Source organism: Elgaria multicarinata, chromosome 5, assembly GCF_023053635.1.
Source record: "Elgaria multicarinata webbii isolate HBS135686 ecotype San Diego chromosome 5, rElgMul1.1.pri, whole genome shotgun sequence".
NCBI lineage: Eukaryota > Metazoa > Chordata > Lepidosauria > Squamata > Anguidae > Elgaria > Elgaria multicarinata.
Window position 1 is genome coordinate 121179136 of NC_086175.1, and position 20435 is coordinate 121199570.

At 46.0% G+C, this 20435-nt stretch overlaps 1 protein-coding gene across 1 annotated transcript in view; it reads left to right on the forward strand.

The window, feature by feature from the left end:
* The window catches only part of MAML2 (mastermind like transcriptional coactivator 2), a 181751-nt gene that overhangs the window by 151961 nt on the left and 9355 nt on the right, over positions 1-20435 (forward strand). The window contains exon 4 of the mRNA XM_063127739.1: positions 19617-19793. Within this exon, the coding sequence (XP_062983809.1) occupies positions 19617-19793 (177 nt within the window). The remainder of the gene's footprint in view (positions 1-19616; positions 19794-20435) is intronic.

Genomic DNA, 20435 nt, shown 5'->3' on the forward strand with positions numbered 1-20435 from the left:
TGAAAAGCATGCTCAGTAGCTGCTCAGCCAAAACTTATTTTATTTTTCCAGTAGATTCTTGTTGACAGAGCACAAGCAGAACCCAACCAACTAACTGTGTTCTCTCTTTGCTCCAGCTCTGTAATCCAACAGATGTTGCAGCAAAGATATCTCAGGACACAAAATCCTAACCTATACATGGATGTTATTTTTAAATGTGTATTCTTTATTTAAATTGCCTGGACAACAGAAGGTAGAAAGAGAGTGCCAGGGCTGGGAGCTGTGGTCAAGGAAGTAGACAAGACCAGGAGCCAGAGGTGAAGAACACAAGAAGAGCCAGGCTGGATCAGACCAAGGGTCCATCTAGTCCAACTTTATGTTCACATTGTGGACAACCAAAAGTTGACCAGGGACCTAAAAGCAAGACACGGTGCAACAGCAGCATCCTGCCCATGTTCCCCAGCAACTGGTGCACACAGGCTTACTGCCTCTGATACTGGAGGTAGCACATAGCCATCAGGACTAGTAGCCATTGGTAGCCTTCTCCAGGAATTCATCCAAACCCCTTTTAAAGCCATCCAAATTGTTGGCCATCCAGGAAGATCCAGGAAGCCGTTTCCTGCTTAGAAGGACCGGCCTTGGTGGGCAGGGCCAGTCCAGAGCCTGAAAACACTTCATTGGCCAGGATGATGCACCAAACCATCTTTTTCCAACCTGGTGCCCTCTGCATGTGGTGGATTACGCTTCCATGACTCTCAGCCATCATGGCCATGCATAAGGTGTCTAGGTGTTTTACTTGACAGAGGACAGTCCTCTGTTTTTCAGAGCTGCCATTGCCCAGTCCTCTACTTGAAGGGGCCCTCCATTTCAGAGGTAGGCAGAAGGTAGATCAGTTTCCAGAAGCCCCTGCCAGCATGGCCAATGGTCAGGGATGCTTGGAGTTGAAGTCCGTAAGATCTCAAGATCAACTTTCTGCCTCCCCCTGCTCTATTTGATGGGTCCAATGCAGTTATAATTTAAAAGTGAAATAACCATAAAGAGGGAGAGTAGCAGGGGCCTTAACATTAGTGTGGTGTAATGGCTAAAGTCTTGAACTGGGAGCCGGGAGATCCGGGTTCTAGTCCCCACTCGGTCATGGAAACCCACTGGGTGACTTTGGGCCAGTCACAGACTCTCAGCCTAGTCTACCTCACAGGGTTGTTGTTGTGAGGATAAAATGGAGAGGAGGAGGATTATGTACACTGCCTTGAGTTCCTTGGAAGAAAAAAGGTGGGATATAAATGCAATAATAATAATAAATAATAATAATAATAATAATAATAATAATAATAATAATAATAATAAAAAATTAGCCCATCACGAATTAGATGGAAATCTAAGCAGACACACAGGTTGCCTGGTCAGTCTTCTCAACTATGGTGAGATGTATTGCATTTCTTTTAAAAGTATAGTTATTATTTCTTAATGTGCACCTCTGAATATAAATGTGCATGTGCAAATGTTATGTAGTGTCCTTTTTTGCTCTCTGTATGTGTGTGTACGATGCAGTTCCTCTTTTAGCAATGTTTAAGTGGCCACCCTAGTCATCAGACATGCTGGCTCGACACCATGGGAGTTGCAGACCAACACATCTGGAAAGCACCAGGGCCGGATCTATACTACTGCTTTAAAGCACTTTATAACAGTTATAAAGCACTGTAACTGCTTTAAAGCGCTATAAAACTGTTATAAAGCGCTTTAAAGCAATAGTGTAGATCCGGCCCAGGTTGAAGAAGGCTGCTCGAAACCATAGTTCTGGTGGCTCGCCAGATGGGGCAGCTGGGCACAGGCTCAAGGGGTGAAATCCAACGTAAGGCCTAGTTAGAGTAAAACCATTGAAATGAACGGTACATAACTCAGCCATGACTAACTTAAGCCCCATCCTGTCAGTGGGTCTACTCTAAGCAGGACTTACAATGTAGCCTGGTGGCTCCTGATGGTGAGAACCAAGGATAGCAGTGAATGAATGCCAGCAAATGCAGTTACACATGGTTAAGACAGGTAATGAGACTACAGCCATTCATGACGAGTCACAATTCCTGTATTCCAGCGTGCGCACAGTATTCCTATTAGAAATTGGAGCTTTGCATCTGTCATGCATGAAGATGAGAGTGTGTGTGTGTGGTTGTGTGTGTACGCTCCACCCAGCTGCAGTCTTACTTATTTCAAGAGTTGGGCATGCAACTATCATAATGGGAATCATGGTTGACTCATAACTTCTGAGCTTCTTTCTAGAGCTGACAATACTAGAAAGAAGTTGCCACACTTCCCAGCATATAATTTGTCAGATTTCCCATAGCACCAGTGGCTTTCTTATTGCATTCCCAAATGCCCAAGGGGTCCCCAACCTCTCATCTCCCATCTGGGCCTTCTAGCAATCCAACACTTCATCCATATAGAACATTGCCTTTCAAGTGTACTTAACTATAAATCATTACGACTCAGAATACCACTTACTCATCCCTGTGACCAGTACTGTTTCTTGTAAACCTGAATCACTAGTCTGCCTGGCAATTTCTGTCTCCACCTTCATTTCCCTCTCCTCACTTTTCTTTTTCTCGACTTTTAAGTGAACGCACTTGCCCCACCCCCCACTCATCCACCCACCCACCCCCCAAAATGTCAGAAAACATTTTCTTTCTGGGACAAAGGAAAGTTTATGAAGCAACTTTTATTTTTCTCCTCCACTTTGGCTGGTCGCCAAGTCTGTTGAAGTTTGGGCTTGCCACTAAATCTGAGAAATGAAAGCTCCTTTCCCCCCCCCACACACACACCTACCCCCAGCATAGATAAATACTGCCAAGACCACATCCCAAATGGGAATTCAAGGAGGGAGGTATCTTGCAAGACAAGATTGTGGTAACTGGAATGCAGTTCTCTTCATATTCCCTCACTCACTCATACACACACACACACACACACACACTGTAAGAATGAATTAGTCAAAACTAGGCAATCAACAGAGGTAATAATCATTATTTCCCCGAGCTTTTCCACAATTTGGCACATTCTGCTTCTCCTTCATTGCACGAAGTTAGAGCACCTTCACTCAGAGTTCCACTTTTGTTGCCGGACTGTTGCAGGCTGTTTTCTCCTCGGTGCAGAAAGCAAAATGTGATACAGCCCCCATCCCAAAGCAAGACCCAGAGCCTGCCTTCGGGGTGCTGCTTTGGTGCCGCACCGCCACTAAACCCTGTGGTTTCGCTGCTGCGTGGTGGTGGCAGGTAATCCCCGCGATGGAGGCTGCGTGGGCTTTCCGGCGGCCATTCGGCTCGCCCCTTGCCCGGTTTCCAGCGAACAGTCAGAGGTCACCTTCTAGTTAGAGGACGCCGGAGGGAGTACAGACGGCAGAAGAGCCAATCACCTGTTAGGAATGTGTCCATGGGTATCGGCGTGTTTCACTGCCAGGTGTGTTTGGTTTTCTTTTCATACAACGATTCTCTGTGCAGGAGCACATATTCGAAGGAGTGGTCCACATCTGCGCTCCTGCGCATGGCTCACGACGAATAGTCATGTCATTTAAAAAAACCGCCTCTGCCCCCGTGGGCAGGGGTGCCCCATGAGTGGCGATCACGGAACAGTCAGAAGCATCTTTCTTCCATAGCGATTAATCCCTTGTCTCACTTCCAAAAGGTAAGGGGTTTTTTCCCCTTGCAGCAGTGGGGACAATGTAGCAGATAGCAGAGTAAATCAGCCCCCCTTTCAAGTGTTACTTTCAAACACTAGAACACCCCCTGAAAGTTTTTGGGGTGTTTCAAAAAAAAACCCTCAAAGGGCCTATTTTATTTTTAGTATGCTCACTCGTTGCTGCTGACTGCATGAATCCCCCAGGGCCTAATCTACGCCAAGCAGGATATTACACTATGAAAGTGGTATGAAAGCGGTATATAAAAGACAGGAGCCACACCAAGCAGGATATAGCAGTATGAAAGCAGTATATGATCTGTGTCAGTGGGCCCCCACAGTTGTCAGTGCACTTCAATATCGCTATGAAGCAGTGATGTGGCTCCTGCCTTTTATATACCGCTTTCATAGTGCAATATCCTGCTTGGTGTGGATTAGGCCCAAATTGATTTCCCCCCCCCCCCATTTGATGAAGAACATTCTCAAATTCAGCTTGAAATTTCACCTCAAGCAAAATTTGGATGAAACTTTGCTAATTCACATCATCCTCATTATTTGCTTAAAGCCATCATCAATGGCCATGGCCTGAAAGAAGCTGGTATGTTATTAGGATACCATAACTTACAGGGCCTGTTCAGACAACACACTAAGCTATGGTTAGGTCACTAAGCTTTTTGCAGCAAATAGTTAATGAGCGTGTTTAAACTGTGGTTATGTAGCCACCCTGGTCAGGAATGGTTCACATGCCTTACCATAAAGGACCATGTTCAAAGAGCACTTTTATCATATACATTCCAAAGGGGAATGTCCTGCCTTGGTCATTTTCCCCACCCCAAAACGGTTGTGTGAATCATCCCTTGATCAATACTCTTTGGAGGTAAAATGTTTCCATTTATCCTGCCAGTTTCCTTCCCCACCCTAAAGCTGGCAAAGGGGGAAGGGAAGAATATATAAAGGCGAACAAATGCATAAAAACTCCATCTTAAAACATGTCGCATTAAATCGTGGCATGTTTGATTTCAGTTTTGAAAAGTTGTGTATGGCTAACAAATGATGTGGGTGGGGGTCGTTTGGGGGTGGGGGTGCTTTAATTGTGTGAGAGATGATACGGATTGATACATCTTGGAGAAATGTGCGTCAAAGCGAAGGGGGGGAGGAAGGCTTTTACGGGTCTGTTTTGATTCTCAGTCTGTGCCGATTAAAAAGGATGATCATGAACAAAACAAAACAGGGTTACCTCTAAAAAGGGAATTAATCCTCCAGCAAAAAGTGCTTTATTTATCGCAACCGTACTTATTTCACACAGAGTGCGGGGATTATGTGACGGCTTTTGTCTTCTGAGCAATTGTGGCCAGACAGTTGCTGGCATAATGCGCTCGCCACCGGCTGCTGAAAGCAACACATTGTTGCTATCGTATGGCTTTGCAATTGATGGCAAGGAGCTAATTTGTGCAAACGAAAACAGGACTGCGGTCACCTTTGGAGGAAGCCTGTAAAGTCAGTGGGGCAGCAAGATTGCATCAACCTGTCCTTCCTCCGGACCGCTTCCCTGCTTCCATTTTTACATATTGGAAGGAACATGGATGTTCATGGAATCCAACATGTGTAGGCCAAATATTAGCCCTGCCCTCTTTTGTATCTGGTCACTCTAGTGACCATATGAAAAGGAGGACAGGGATCCCGTATCTTTAACAGTTGTATTGAAAAAGAAATTTCAGCAGGTGTCATTTGTATATATGGGGAATCTGATGAAATTTCCTCTTCATCACAACAGTTAAAGCTGCAGGTGCCCTGCCCTCTTTTAAATCTGGTCACTCTAGTGTAGCTCCTGCAGCTTTAACTGTTGTGATGAAGAGGGAATTTCAACAGGTCCTCCATATATACAAATGACACCTGCTGAAATTCCCTTTTCTGTGCAACTGTTAAAGATACAGGAGCCCTGTCCTCCTTTTCATATGGTCACCCTACTTTAACTGTTGTGTTGAAGAGGGAATTTCACCAGGTGCTGCATGACCACAAAAGCTGAAATCCCCTTCTCTATACAACTGTTAAAGATACAGGAGCCCTATCCTCCTTTCCATACAGTCACCCTCATTCTGGTGAACTCCCCAAATCCAGCTGTTCACAAATCCAGGTTTGGAGCAGTTGCTAGAAAGTGAAACCCTTAAAAAGCCCCTTCTTGGTAGCTCTAGCCGGGATCTGAGTATGCGGATTGTGTGTCTTTGCCACCGCGGCTGTCCCCGTCCCCCCTCCTCCCCCCCCCACCCACCCCTGGCCGCCTTTTCCACCCTTATTCCCTTTGTTGTAGGCACAAAAGAAGTTGGCCTCTAGGATTGGCTAGAAAGAGATCAGCGCAGTCATGTGTAAAGTTTACAAGGAACTGGAGCAAACGTGTCATTAAACATTAGAAGTCATTCAATCACGCCCATGTCTTCATTCACCGAGGGGAAAAGGAAGGGCGGACCTCCGTAGAACTCGCCGCCAAGAACAGTGGGCTCTTTTAAAAGCTGTCCTGCGACCCCCCCAGCTTTGGTTATCTCTACCAGCCACTTTCACAGCGAGTCTTTGCAGGGATGCCCATATCCCTCCCAGTCCGTTGCAATCCTGTTGCTTTTTCTCCTTCCTTCCATCGGATCTGGATTACGTAACCTGTTTTCCGGGGGAACTGGGCAATTTGCTGTTCTAATAGAGTGAAAAGGTGAAGTGCCCTCATCCCAAGGGTTAAGCCAGCTCCGAGCTATTTATAAACCTTCCTTGATACCTGCGGTGATTGTGATGTCAATTTAGGGCCTGAAGGCAGAACTTAAGGCTTGGCAGTGATAAGGCGAAATGGCAACTGGCGTATTATTGTTTCCGTGCTGGGAGAGGGAGAGAGAGAGAGAGCTTTTCCCATCGATTACGTGGGGAAAATAAAGAAGCAGGCATGAGAAAATGAACCATTAGAAAAGTAGGGGATGTCTTAATTGCCTCTGGGCACAAAAGAAGTGTTGGCAACCTGTTTGGGACAGGCTCCCCCTGCTGGAGGTTCACAGGCGTTGTCGGAAAACGCCAGAACCAACATTGAATGAAACTAGCGCGGCCTGCAACAGAATGTTGCAGTGCGGAACACAGAAAGGTGCTTTATGCCAAATCATACCAATTGAGCCATTTAGCTGTATGCCGACTGGCATCAGCAGATCTGCAGGGTTTCAGGCAGGCCTCTTTTTCAGCCCTAGCAGGAGACACCAGGAATTGAACCTGGGACATTCTGCATGAAAACCATGTGCTCTGCAATGAACTTAGCACACCTCCTTGCTATGGGATGCTCCTGTTCAGGGATTCAGCCAGCCAAGCATGCCCAAGATATTCCATTAAATTCCCCTCTTTTCTCCCCCCCCCCACAATTTTCCATTATTCCCCCCTTCCAACAATCAGACAGTCTTCCGTGGCAACTGAGCATGCTCAGTCCTGGTTTTTGAGGGGTTGGGGTAGATGGGGAGGGGGCGTATTCTTCTTCAGGGCGTTTTTTCCTAGAGGTTTGTTGTTGTTTTGGTCATTACTATTATTTATTTATTTATATAGCACCAACAATGTACTTGAATGTACTATGTTCTGAAAAATAGCCTGCTTACACCCACCCCCCTTGTGTGTGGATGGTGTGGTCCAACATATCTGGAGGGGCACAAGGTTGGGGGAAAGTGATGAAAAGCAGGAGCAACAGATACACATCCGTTATGGGAAAAGGGACGAGGGGTGTGCCTGAGGAAAGAACTTAAGAAGAGTCCAGCTTGCTCAGACCAAAGATGGCAGCTCCAGTGTCAGTGGAATTATCATTTATTTATTTAGTATTGCATTTATATCCTTCCTTTTTTCCTCCAAGGAATCCAAGGCGGCGTACATAATCTTCCTCCTCTCCGTTTTGTCCTCACAACAACAACCCTGTGAGGTAGGCTGGGCTGAGAGTCTGTGACTGGCCCAAAGTCCCCCAGTGGGTTTCCATGGCCGAGTGGGGACTAGAACCCGGATCTCCCGACTCCCAGTCTGACACTTTAGCCACTACACCATACTGGAATTCCATAGCTCCTTCAGAGATCTGACTGGTTCTGATTGAAACCCAGAGTGGATTCATTGCCCTGATGACTTTGGAGCCACCAGCCTCCACTGCATCCATCTCATCCAGAAATATCCCATTTTCAGCAGTGGCCAACCAGATCTTTCCAAGCAGGCCTCAAAGGCAACGTCCATCAGTTTGAGGAGACTTGGAATCTTTCCTTGATTTGCTTTGGGGATGCATTGGCAGCTGTCCTTTTCAAGTCTCCTCTTTCCTCCTTTCTTGTCCTTCTCTTCTGTCGCCTTAAAACTAGGATGTGTTAAGGCATTGTACCTTGAGGAAAGACAGCTGCAGGTTACAGTAGGTTGACCATGTGGCCTTCTTCACAGAGGACAACCCTCAGTTTGAAAAGCATCTTCTATTTCAGTACTTGGAAAAGTGGTGTCTTCCAGATGTTTTGGACTACAACTCCCATAACACCTTACCATTTGTCAAGCTGACTGGGGTTGACAGGAGTTGTAGTCCAAAACCTCTGGAGGGCACCAGGTTGCCTAGCCCAGCTCTGTTTGATGGGACTTTCAGTCCAAGTCCAGTTTAAAGATAAAGAACCCTTTAAAAAGAGGCCTTGAAGTTACCCATCAACAACCAGCATTTAATTTTTTTATTTATTCATTCATTCATTCATTCATTTGTTACATTTCTATACCGCCCAGTAGCTGAAGCTCTCTGACTGAGGAGGCTTTCACGATCTTCCCCACTATAGTGAGATATGTAATGTGCTTCTGTTTTAAATTCTCGTAACTGTTTCTAAATCTGCATCTAGATGTATAAATGAAAATTTATGAAAATTTTGTGCAAATTTGTGTGCTCATGGATTGGTAATGTGTTTCCTGTTTTGGGGCGATGAGTGGACACCCTAGGCTAAGGTCATTGTGGACATCTTTTATAGTTACTGTTTTGCAATCTGAAGGTTCTCTGAGTCATGTGTTTGTTGGATAGCACATTTTCTACTCCTTCTATTGCACTAAATACGTTGGTGGGGGGTGCCATAGGGCAGTGGGAGCATGCATGTTTTGTATGCAGAGGGTCCCAAATTTAATTCTCCACATCTCCCAATTGAAAGGAAACGCAGTGGAGGCTGGTGGCTCCAATGTCAGTGGGGCAGTGAATCCTGTACAGGTTTCAGTCAGAACCAGTCAGATCTCTAAAGGAGCTATCCAAGGTAAGCAGATAATGGGTGGCCATCCCTATGACTTTCGATAGCGAATTCCGTAGTTTAACTATGCGCTGTGTCCTCTTATTCTGATGATGCCTCCCCTCTTCTTCTGCCGATGTAGAAGTGGCCACACTAACACTTACGGAAGAGGGGAAGAAAACTCAGTGCAAAATCGATAGAAGCGAGAATTTCATAGAATCATAGAATCATAGAATCATAGAATAGCGGAGTTGGAAGGGGCCTACAAGGCCATCGAGTCCAACACCCTGCTCAATGCAGGAATCCACCCTAAAGCATCCCTGACAGATGGTTGTCCAGCTGCCTCTTGAAGGCCTCTAGTGTGGGAGAGCCCACAACCTCCCTAGGTAGCTGATTCCATTGTCGCACTGCTCTAACAGTCAGGAAGTTTTTCCTGATGTCCAGCCGGAATCTGGCTTCCTTTAACTTGAGCCCGTTATTCCGTGTCCTGCACTCTGGGAGGATCGAGAAGAGATCCTGGCCCTCCTCTGTGTGACAACCTTTTAAGTATTTGAAGACTGCTATCATGTCTCCCCTCAATCTTCTCTTCTCCAGGCTAAACATGCCCAGTTCTTTCAGTCTCTCTTCATAGGGCTTTGTTTCTAGACCTCTGATCATCCTGGTTGCCCTCTTCTGAACACGCTCCAGCTTGTCTGCGTCCTTCTTGAATTGTGGAGCCCAGAACTGGACGCAATACTCTAGATGAGGCCTAACCAGGGCCGAATAGAGAGGAACCAGTACCTCATGTGATTTGGAAGCTATACTTCTATTAATGCAGCCCAAAATAGCATTGGCCTTTCTTGCAGCCATATCGCACTGTTGGCTCATATTCAGCTTGTGATCTACAACAATTCCAAGATCTTTCTCGTTTGTAGTATTGCTGAGCCAAGTGTCCCCCATCTTGTAACTGTGCATTTGGTTTCTATTCCCTAAATGTAGAACTTGGCATTTATCCCTATTAAATTTCATTCTGTTGTTTTCAGCCCAGCACTCCAGCCTATCAAGATCACTTTGAAGTTTGTTTCTGTCTTCCAGGGTATTAGCTATCCCACCCAATTTGGTGTCATCTGCAAATTTGATCAGCGTTCCCTGCACCTCCTCGTCCAAATCATTAATAAAAATGTTGAAGAGCACTGGGCCCAGGACTGAGCCCTGCGGCACCCCACTCGTTGCCTCTCCCCAGTTTGAGAAGGTTCCATTGATAAATACTCTTTGAGTCCGATTCTGTAGCCAACTGTGGATCCACCTAATAGTTGTTCCATCTAGCCCTCTTTTAGCTAGTTTGTTAATCAGAATGTCATGTGGTACTTTGTCAAAAGCTTTGCTGAAGTCAAGATATATGACGTCCACAGCATTCCCACAGTCCACAAGGGAGGTTATCCTATCAAAAAATGAGATCAAATTAGTCTGACAGGATTTGTTCCTGACAAATCCATGTTGGCTTCTAGTAATCACTGCATTGATTTCAAGGTGTTTACAGATTGACTTCTTTATAATCTGCTCCAGAATTTTGTGGTGCCTAACTGTTAAGTGGTTCTGGAGAACTTTTCTCCGAGTTTTTGTTGTCCCCGCACATGCATACACCTCGTCTCCGTCTCCCCTCCTCCCCCAGTTTGGATTGCTCCACAGTTGGGAAAGCAGAATAAACTGAGGATGGCCGCAGCAAGACGAAATGCAGATATGATCTCATTGTCAGACCTTGAGCACGAGAGGAATGCGAAATGCTGTAATGAAATGCTGACATGCATACCTGTGGTTTGAGCGAATGAAAGACGAGAGGGGGGAAAGGGGACAGTTTTATTTCCAAACTGGTCCAAAGAAGACAATCACCAGTCAGGCATGTATTAAAACAAGCCTCAAATATCTTTTGTTTACTGTTAAGGTGGAAAAGATACATTCCCCCCCACACACACACACACACAATAACAACAACTAAAAACCCACCCTACCATTTATTTAAGCTACTTTTCTTTTTCTTCCCTGGAAAATATTGTGCATAACAACGATGACAAAGAGACAACAGTGAAACAGTTGACGCATGGACACACACACACAATTACTCTTGGCTCTAATAATCTTTTCTTCTCTGGCGCAGTTCATCAGTACCATATAAAAGATTGCCCTAATCTCTTAAGAACATGATGGTATCAGAATGTTTTCAATCTCTCCAGGCCGCCTTCTTGCTAACCTATGTCAACCCCCCCCTCCCCGTCTGCCCCCACACTCAAAAACAGTGTGAGCAAAGGCTATATGAGTAACGACTACATAACAGTATGAGAATAATGTTTTTAACTTGATGCCTTTTGCTTCAGTGAAGGTCCCCTCTTCTTTTTACAGAATGAGGTGCTGTAAATGCCTTGTCAATGGAATAGGGTGGCCATGTGTCCTATTTTACAGAGGACAGCCCTCTCTTTGATGGTGTTCTCTCTCTTTGAAGGGCTGTCCAGGCTTAAGTCGGGTTTAAATTTAACCCTAAGTAGGGCAGAGCAGCATGAGCCTTGAAGTTGTACTTCCACACTTAGTGCCTGGGACAGCAGGGTGAGCAGGCACACAGGTGGTCACCTGGTCACAGTTCCCTTCACTACGGCGAGGTGCATTGTACAGTATGCATTTCCAGATTTGTATCATAAGAACAGAAGAAGAGACATGCTGGATCAGACCAAGCGTCCACCTAGTCAACCCTTCTGTTCATACAGTGCCCAACCAGCTGTTGACAGGAAACCCACAAGCAGGACTGGACATCAGGAAAAACTTCCTGACTGTTAGAGCAGTATGACAATGAAACCAGTTACCTAGAGAGGTTGTGGGCTCTCCCACACTAAAGGCATTCAAGAGGCAGCTGGACAACCATCTGTCAGGGATGCTTTAGGGTGGATTCCTGCATTGAGCAGGAGGTTGGACTTGATGGCCTTATAGGCACCTTCCAACTCTACTATTCTATTATTCTATGACTGGAGTGCAGCAACACCCTCCCACCCATGTTCCCCAGCAACTGGCACACTGGAAGTAGCACGTAGTCATCAGATCTAGTAGCCCTTGTTAGCCTTCTCCTCCAGGAATTCATCCAGGAATTCATCCAACCCACCTAAATTGGTGGCCATTACTACATCTTGCAGTAGCAAATTCTACAGTTTAACTAGGCGCTGTATCTATAGATGTATATTAGTATATGTGCATTTTATGCAAATCTGCCCTTTTTTGGTCCTTTTTTTTTGCAGGGGATGCATTTCTTCTTTTTTAGCGATGCAAAAGAAGCCACTTTACAGTGAGATGAATAAATATTATCAGTGGTATAGCAGTAAATTTTGAAGCACAGGTGCTCTTTATGAACATGCTGGGTGGGAATTATGGAACTTGCAGTCCAACTCATCTGGAGGACACCCAGTTGGGGATAGCTGGTTTATACCCACACACACATACACCAAAGAGGAGCGATACATGGCACAGTACCCAGTTTATTAGGGCTGGCATGACTGCAGTCTTATGCAGAGTTGCCTGAGAGTAAACTCCACTGAATTCTGTGCTGCCCACTTCTTAGTATAAATGTTTTAAACAATTTTTTTAAAATCACCTACAAAATAAGAGTTACAGCATGAACGCCTTTCTTTGCAACTATGTTTTGTTTGGTGAGCAGGCTCATTTTTTTGCCCAATGGCTGGTATCCAAAAATCTCATCATTTTTTTTACCAGCATTGATCTAGATATAGTTCCTAGTCATTGTATTCTTTTGCTTTCCTTCAATGATTGGGATGGTGGTGGTGATAGAGTGCCCATCCTTTGATGTTACAATGCCCCCCACCCCTAGCTGCTATATTATGATGTCTTTTCTCGCACCTCCTACATAACACCACGTAAATACTATGAAATGATTCACTGTTAAGTGCAGGAAAAGAGGCTACTTCTGCCTTTAAGGAGTTCCTCCGTGCCGAGTCAGAGGTGTGGGTGGATGAAGATGTACAAATGTGGAACTCTTGCAGCAGCAACAACAACAGACATCCTTGAAAGAAGGAAAGAAAGAAAGATTCAAAAGTATGGGACCAGCTCGGAGCTGGTAACCAGGAATCTGATTTTGGGGGTGTTGCTAAGATACCTGGTGGGACAGGCTTGGTGGTGTCTGGGCTGTGGAGAACCTGAACATGAGCCCCAAGGCAAATAGTGATCTGGGACTGGGTGGCTGGGAACCCTCTGGCCTCAGGCCCTGTAAGCTGGAGGCCCTCATTGGAGCTGAAAAATGGACACCTTTCCCACTGAGACCTTTGCAGTCTCCTGCCACTGCTCACTAAAATTGCCAACACACTCTTCTAGGCTTAATGGAGCGGTGTTAGGATGGAAGGCTCCAGGCAGAAGGCTCCTGCCCTGTAAGAATCTCTGCTGCTCAGAGAGGCGGTGGACTCACAATATGTTGCAGGGCTGGTGGGAGACGCAAGGGCTCAATCTGGCCCTCTGGAAGCCATTGGCACTCGCTGACTGTTCCCTGAAAACTATCCTCCCTTGAATCTGGATAATGTTATGACCATTCTTTCAATCCTAGTTTAGTGTTGGATGCCGGCTTCCTGTTGAGTGGATCATGCCAGCCAGTTCACCTTGATCACTTCCTAGAGGAGCTCAGCCTGACCTCTCTTGCCTCTCCCAGTCTCGTTTTTCACTGCCCTATTCCAGCTTTGCTACTTTTCATTATTGGGCTCCAATTATGGAGTGCAGAAATGTTCGTCTGAGCCTGGCTCGGATGAATTGGGAGCTTGGGAGACCCAAGTCAAAGTGCTCCTCTAAACAAGTGGTTTATTGCACACTTGTGATTGGCCATTCACGGAAGTTTGCAGGTCCATTACACGAGATCGTCATCAGCCAGGACATCTCCCACAGCATCCCCTGGAAATCCCGCTATGAAAAGAACCATTTTTAATGTGGTAATATGCTGGAAAAGCGTGATCTTCAGCCACTAGATGGTGCTGTCTCAATTGAACTGAACAAAGGGGAAGTATTCAGTTCAAACCATGTGGTCACCCCTGTCCGCCCATCTAATGGAGCCCATAACAATTGCTCCAAAGAAGCAGGAAGCAAAAGCCCCGGGTAAGCAACATGATTTCCCTTTAATGTAGAGACACTCCAAGCCGGATGTGAACTCTCCAAGTCTTGAACATCCTCTCCTGAATGCTCAAGATCTGAGGCTATGCACCTTCCCACCACCCACCGGTGCCACTCATCCCTTCCTCCCTCACCTAGAAACAGTGGCAGCGGTAGCAGCAATGAAAACCAAAAAGGGGAGTCCCATCTCTGTCTCCCCTTTCCCATCTACCATTACCTAGCATCAGAAATGCTGGGCATGATGGATTCGGGGTGGATGTTCGTTTGATTGCTTCAGGATGAAATTGTCTGTGTCCCTGATGGTGCTGTTTGAAGCCCTTCAGGGCAGCAATTTGAGGGGGATTATAAGTAGGGGAAATGGGGCAGTTGCAAGGGTTAAACCCTCCCACCCCAATGCGAAATAGACCCAACCCAGATCACCTCCCCCCCCTTCCATTTGCTTTTGCTAAATACAGGCAGTGCCCAGTTGTGAGCCTGCTCTTTGAAGCGGATGTTTTAACAGACTGTGCAGATCCTTCGTTTTAGTCACACTGGCCCAGAAAAAGTGTCAAGACGTTTGCCCATAGAAAGTGAGCATCTGCGAACTTCTTGGGCATTGTGGACATCTTTAAAAAGGCAGCCCTGTCTGATGAGATGTGGGCACATGGTCGCCCAGACAGGAAATATGCCAGACTACCCTGGCAGGAGGCTGCCCTGAGCACGTGCAGAAACAAACAAGGCACTGCTGAATGATTAATCACTGTCAACCTTTGTTCCTGTTAAAGACTTGATTGTTGGACGAAACTGGTAATGAGGAGCCGTTTCGTCTTCTGTTGCTACGAGATTGCAGGAGCTGATCTACAGCCCAAGGAAAGGAGTGACTCTCCCGGGGCTCTTGATTACAAAGCAGAGGCATTGTTACTGCGCTTGCTAGTGGGTCCCTGGAGTCATTGCAGCTCCTCTGATTAGCAGAGGATAATAAGCCAGGTCCGTCATTCTGGCGACTTCTCCTCCCAAACTTACAGTCAGACCATCCGGGGTACCTGAGAAGTCCCATCAGAGCACACCTATCTGCGAAGATCGGGACCGAAAATATCCGGAGTAGGGATGGATGAGCATTCAGTATGATTCGGAAGTTTAATAAGAACGTAGAGATTTCATCATAAATGGGACGGGAATAACTTGAGATTTTTAAAAAGTGAAATGTGAAAGCAAGCGACAAGGACATATTCGTTCAACCACGCGAAGGGCTTTGAGTCTTGCTTGACGATTAATGGCTGTGTCCAGTGGAAGCCGATGGCTCCATTGGCAGTGGGATGATGAATCCGCTCCGGGTTTCAGCCAGAACCAGTCAGAACTCTAAAGGAGCTATCCAAGGTGTGGCGCGGATTCACTGGCCCACCACCTTGGAGCCACCAGCCTCTCCACTGGCTGTATCCATCCCTATCTTTGACCGGATTTATTGTTATCTGGGAGTAGCGTGTTAGATCATACTGTTCCTATATTTAGATGTCTACATTAGCAACCAGTTTATTTTTGGGCTCAGTACTAACTTCCACAGAGCTGGTGTTGACCATTCAAGTCCTGAACAGTCTAGGACCGGGGGGGTGTCTTCACGACGATGCTTTAGCTGCTCGTTTCATCAAAAATCCACAGCGTTGCAGCTGCGGGGCGGCAATGGTAAATCTTGATTGCAGGAGGGAGTGGAGCTCGCCCTCTGCCCAGCCTTCCCACGCTCCACCCCCATGAACAACCCCGGCCTCTACATGGTGAGGTCACCACCAAGCAAAGAAGGTGGTGACCTTGGAGAAAAGGAAAAAGCCAAGATAAGTCAGCAACCTTTGAAGTGCATAGTTTCAGGGTGGGGGAAAACCCATAGTGGCTACGAGTTGGTGGCTGTGTCGTATAAACAATGCAGCGCCACCGCACAAGCACCACGGGGGATACAGGGTGTATAGACAGCCCCCAGGTTGCCTTAAAAGCCGTTTCCTCCCATACGAACCACTCCGAATACTAAGATTGATGTTGGAGGCCCTGATCCATGATCCTATGCTGTTGAAACTGCAGTGGGTAAATAGAAGCGAGAAGGGCTTTATTTGTTATGGCAATGAGAACTGGGATGTCCTACAGGAGAGTTCTTTACTGGCATTCAGACAAGCATTGAAGATGGTTTTATTTACAGGCCTTCAGTTCCTCTTATGGAAGTGTTTCAAGTACTTGGCTGCATCGTTCTGTTTTAGTTGTTCTTATATTACATTGTATTGAGGGTTTATTTTAAATTCGTCTAAGCTGCTGTGATTATTCTTTAATTAGAAAAGTTGGGTAAGAAATAAGCTTAGCAATACATAAAAGAAATAATGAATGGCTGGAATGGTTGAATTCGGGGACACCATTGGATGGCAGCTAAAGGAGCCCCCTGCTCCGGAAAATTACTAGTTAGGGATGGGAGCCATTGAGAACTAAAGATTCCCTTGACTACAGCTCATTACCTGGTTAAATGCATATCCTCCTTAGTTTTATTATTTATTTATTTTATAGCCAAGGCGCTCTGGTCAGTTCACAATTAAAACCATAAAATACAGCAATCAGCACATAATATAAAGTTTTAAAGGTTAAAAAACACCATATAAAACCAAAATAAGTTACAGCCCAAGGAAAGGGGCTGTAAAATGTGTGAAAAGATATGTTTTCAGGAGGCATTTTAAAGGATTTTTTATATTTTCCACCTCCCGAACGGCACGATGGAGGTTTCCCAGATGAAGGGGGCCACTACAGAGAAGGCCCACCATCGAGGTTCTTCATGGCGACATTCCGTTCATTTCAGAACGTCAAGCCAAACCTCCTCTGAAGATCATAAATGTTGTCTGGGTGTGTACAAGGGAAGGCGGTCTGCTAGGTATCCTGGTCCCAAGTTTAGGGCTTTATAGGATAATAACATAACCTTGTACGTGGCTTGGTAACTAACAGGCAGCCAGTGCAATTCTTTTCCTTGGTCACAAGAAAGAAGGTTGAGCAATAGTGGGGGGTGCTTTGCCCCCCACCCACAACCAACCGGAGACTGCATTCCAGCTGCGCCACTACTGAATTTGCTTCCACGCTGAATTTGTTTGCCACGGTGGCAAAATTGGCAGCGGCAACAGCAAAGGGACACAACAGGGAATGCAAAAATGGCCATGGGGCTTGGAAGCCATTTATTGGCCTCCCCTGCAGTGACAGAGACAGAAGTTAGGAATAATACATATATGAATACAGTAGTGTAAGGATTATTACTAGAGCTCTACCAGACCAATTTTGCTTATTTTTGTTTTAAACTGAAGCTTGTGCAATGTAGACGTGCAGAAAAATTTGAAACTCCGTAAAAGTTCAAAGCTCGAGTTTTAATAGCAATTGATTTCCTCCATGCCAAACAGGGAGGCCCCTCCGCCAGTGTGATGACGGACATCCCTGCTTGGCCAATCAGTGCGGCGCGAAGGCGGGCTCCAACCCAGTGTCGCGGTCTGGCTGTCGCCACAAGCAGGAGGATGAAGGGAACAGAGGCGGCCAATCAGGGATACACAAGGGAGGGGCAGGGCTGCACCACATGCAAATTTCGGAGGGGGGATTCACTCTGCGTGAGCCACATGTGCTTTATTTATGAGCCCCTCTGTGGTGGGACTGAGGGGCAAAAAAAAAGCAGGATTACTAGTGTCCATGGCAACATGGACTTTACACTATTGTGCATCTCTCTCTCTCTCTCTCTCTCTCTCTCTCTCTCTGATAACTAAATGGCCTGTTGTTATGATGGATTGGATGTGTGTGAAGGAGAGCTTGTCCATTGCAAGGACTCTTGGGGATGCATTGCGTCTCTGGGCATAGAGCCATGATGAACAGAGGCCAATGCTACTTTCAGATCCCTGGCAGTGGGAGTTAAGCCACCAGGTGCCAGGAATGGATTTTCCTTCATTGCCGCAGGGTCCAGTTGAGGCTGGTGGCTCCGGTTTCGGTGGGACTGTTCCAGTCACAACCAGCCAGAATTCCAAAGGAGCTATCCAAGGTGGTTGTACTTTTATATTGTAGTTTTATTCCAGTTGCATTTTTATATTGTAGTTTTAAGCTTTTATATTGTTTTATGTTGTAGCTTGATGTTTCAATTTTTGCAAATCACCTAGAGAGTTTCGGCGACAGGGCAGTACAGAAATGTCATAAATAAAATATATAAACCCATGGGGATGGGGTAGGGTTCAGCACATTTTGGATAGCTGCTTTAGAATTCTGGATGGTCCTGTCTAAAACCTGGAATGGATTTACAGTCCTACTGAAATCGGAGCCACCGGCAGGGAACCAACGCTTACGTTTCTACTTCTGGAATGAGTCTGATTGATCACCAAGACTTATCACCCATTTTTCAATGCAAGAGGTTTCCATATCCGCCTATAACAGAATAACACGAGTGATCAGCAACTATTTGTATGGGAGAACGTCACAGTGTAGACTCATGGGCAGACACCACTTGGATGGGAGGGAACGCATCGCCTTAATCTTGGGGGCTTTGGCCATTAAAATCGTTACCTGCATAGCCCCGTGCTGAGTTGTGTTGGTCACACAGAAGGGTGAGAGAATGTTGGAGAGTGTGTTGGAATGTCAGGAACTGACTTGGACATAAGTAATACATTTCAAAAGACGCAGGACAGACCATGCTCACTGCAGTGTTGGTATCCGTCAATGCAGCGGTTGTAGAATCATTCTGATTTCTACGAATTGTCTGTGCAGAAAAGGGCAATTAAAATGATCAAGGGGCTGGAGCATCTCCCCTATTGTTTAGCTGGGATTGTTTAGCTCGGGGAAAAATGAGGCTAAGGGGAGACCTGATAGAGGTGTACAAAATTCTGCATGGTGTGGAGAATGCAGATAGGGAGGCATTTTTCTCCCTCTCTCAAAATACTAGAACCTGGGGTTCTAGGAAGCTGATTGGTGAGACATTCAGGACAGATAAAAGGAAGTACTTCTTCACACAGAGCATAGTTCAAAGTACGGAATTCACTACCACAAGATGTAGCGATGACCACCAATTTGGATGGCTTAAAAAGGGGGTTGGATAAATTCTTGGAGGAGAAGGCTATCAATGGCTACTAGTCCTGATGGCTACGTGCAACCTCCAGTAACAGAGGCAGTAAGCCTACATACACCACTTGCTGGGGAACATGGGCAGGAGGTTGCTGTTGCATCATATCCTGTATGTGGGTTCTTGGTCAACAGCTGATTGACCACTGTATGAACAGAGTGGTGGACTGGATGGATCCTTGATCTTATCCAGCATGGCTCGTCTCATGTTCTTATGAATTGTTATGACAGCTTCCCACATGGTTCCCATGGCCACCGAGTTTCGTCTTTTGAGCTTCCCTGAGCTTCTCTTAGAAAGCCAAGGTTTTTCTCCACAACCACAGGGGTAGCCCTGTAATTTTCCAGGAACATGCTTCTGTTGATTTCCCCTGCCAATTTTCTCTCGCAGACATCCCACAGCTCGAGGGAGAAGGCCCAGATTTTAAGCAACCTTCAGAAGGTTGAGATGGGGTCGTTGGTTTTCCGTGTGTGTGTGTGTGTGTGTGTGTGTGTGTGTGTGCCTTTGCACACTGTTTCCCACCCTCTTCTTCTTTTTGTCTTTTGCAGGATCAACACTCCGTCATGGGCCAGAGTGCAGGCCCTAGTCCCGGTTCCGGCACTTGCACGAATTCAAACTCTGGAAGCGGCTACATGAACTCACCCCAGCAAGCATTGCTGAATCAGCAACTGAAACAACAACTCCTTATACAGCAGCAGCAACAGCAGCAAATGCTAACAGAAGCAGTAAATTTTCCAATGCCCTATTTTATTTTATCTGTAAATCGCTGTCATAGTATTCAAACGCTGATACTAGGAAAATGCCTCCCATTTAATCTTCCCGTATCAATTTTGAGCACTTCCTGAAGAACTGGTGGCGATGTGGGTTCTGTTGACTTGGGGCTAATCTACACCAAGCAGGATATTGCACTATGAAAGTGGTATATAAAAGGCAGGAGCCACACCAAGCAAGATAAAGCAATATAAAAGCAATGTATGGTATGTGTCAATGGGCCCCAACAATTGTCAGTGCACTTCAATATCGCTATAAAGCAGTAGTGTGGCTCCTGGCTTTTATATACCACTTTCATAGTGCAATATTTTAGTGGGGGGGCAGGCCCCCTAGCCCACTCCAGGCTACAGGCTTGGTTGTTGTGAAAGAAAGAGAAATGAGTGATTGGGGTGAGTGGGACCTGTCTGCTTGGAGGAGTGAGCTATGAGAGAAAGAGTGTTTTTGTGGGGTGATGCAGAGAGAGAGAGAGAGAGAGAGAGAGAGAGAGAGAGAGAGAGAGAGAGAGAGAGAGAGAGAATGAAGGAATGAACTCTGGCCCCCAAGGAATGGGTTTCTGTTTAGGGATTCAGGCCCCACCTCTGCCATGTTTTTAAGTT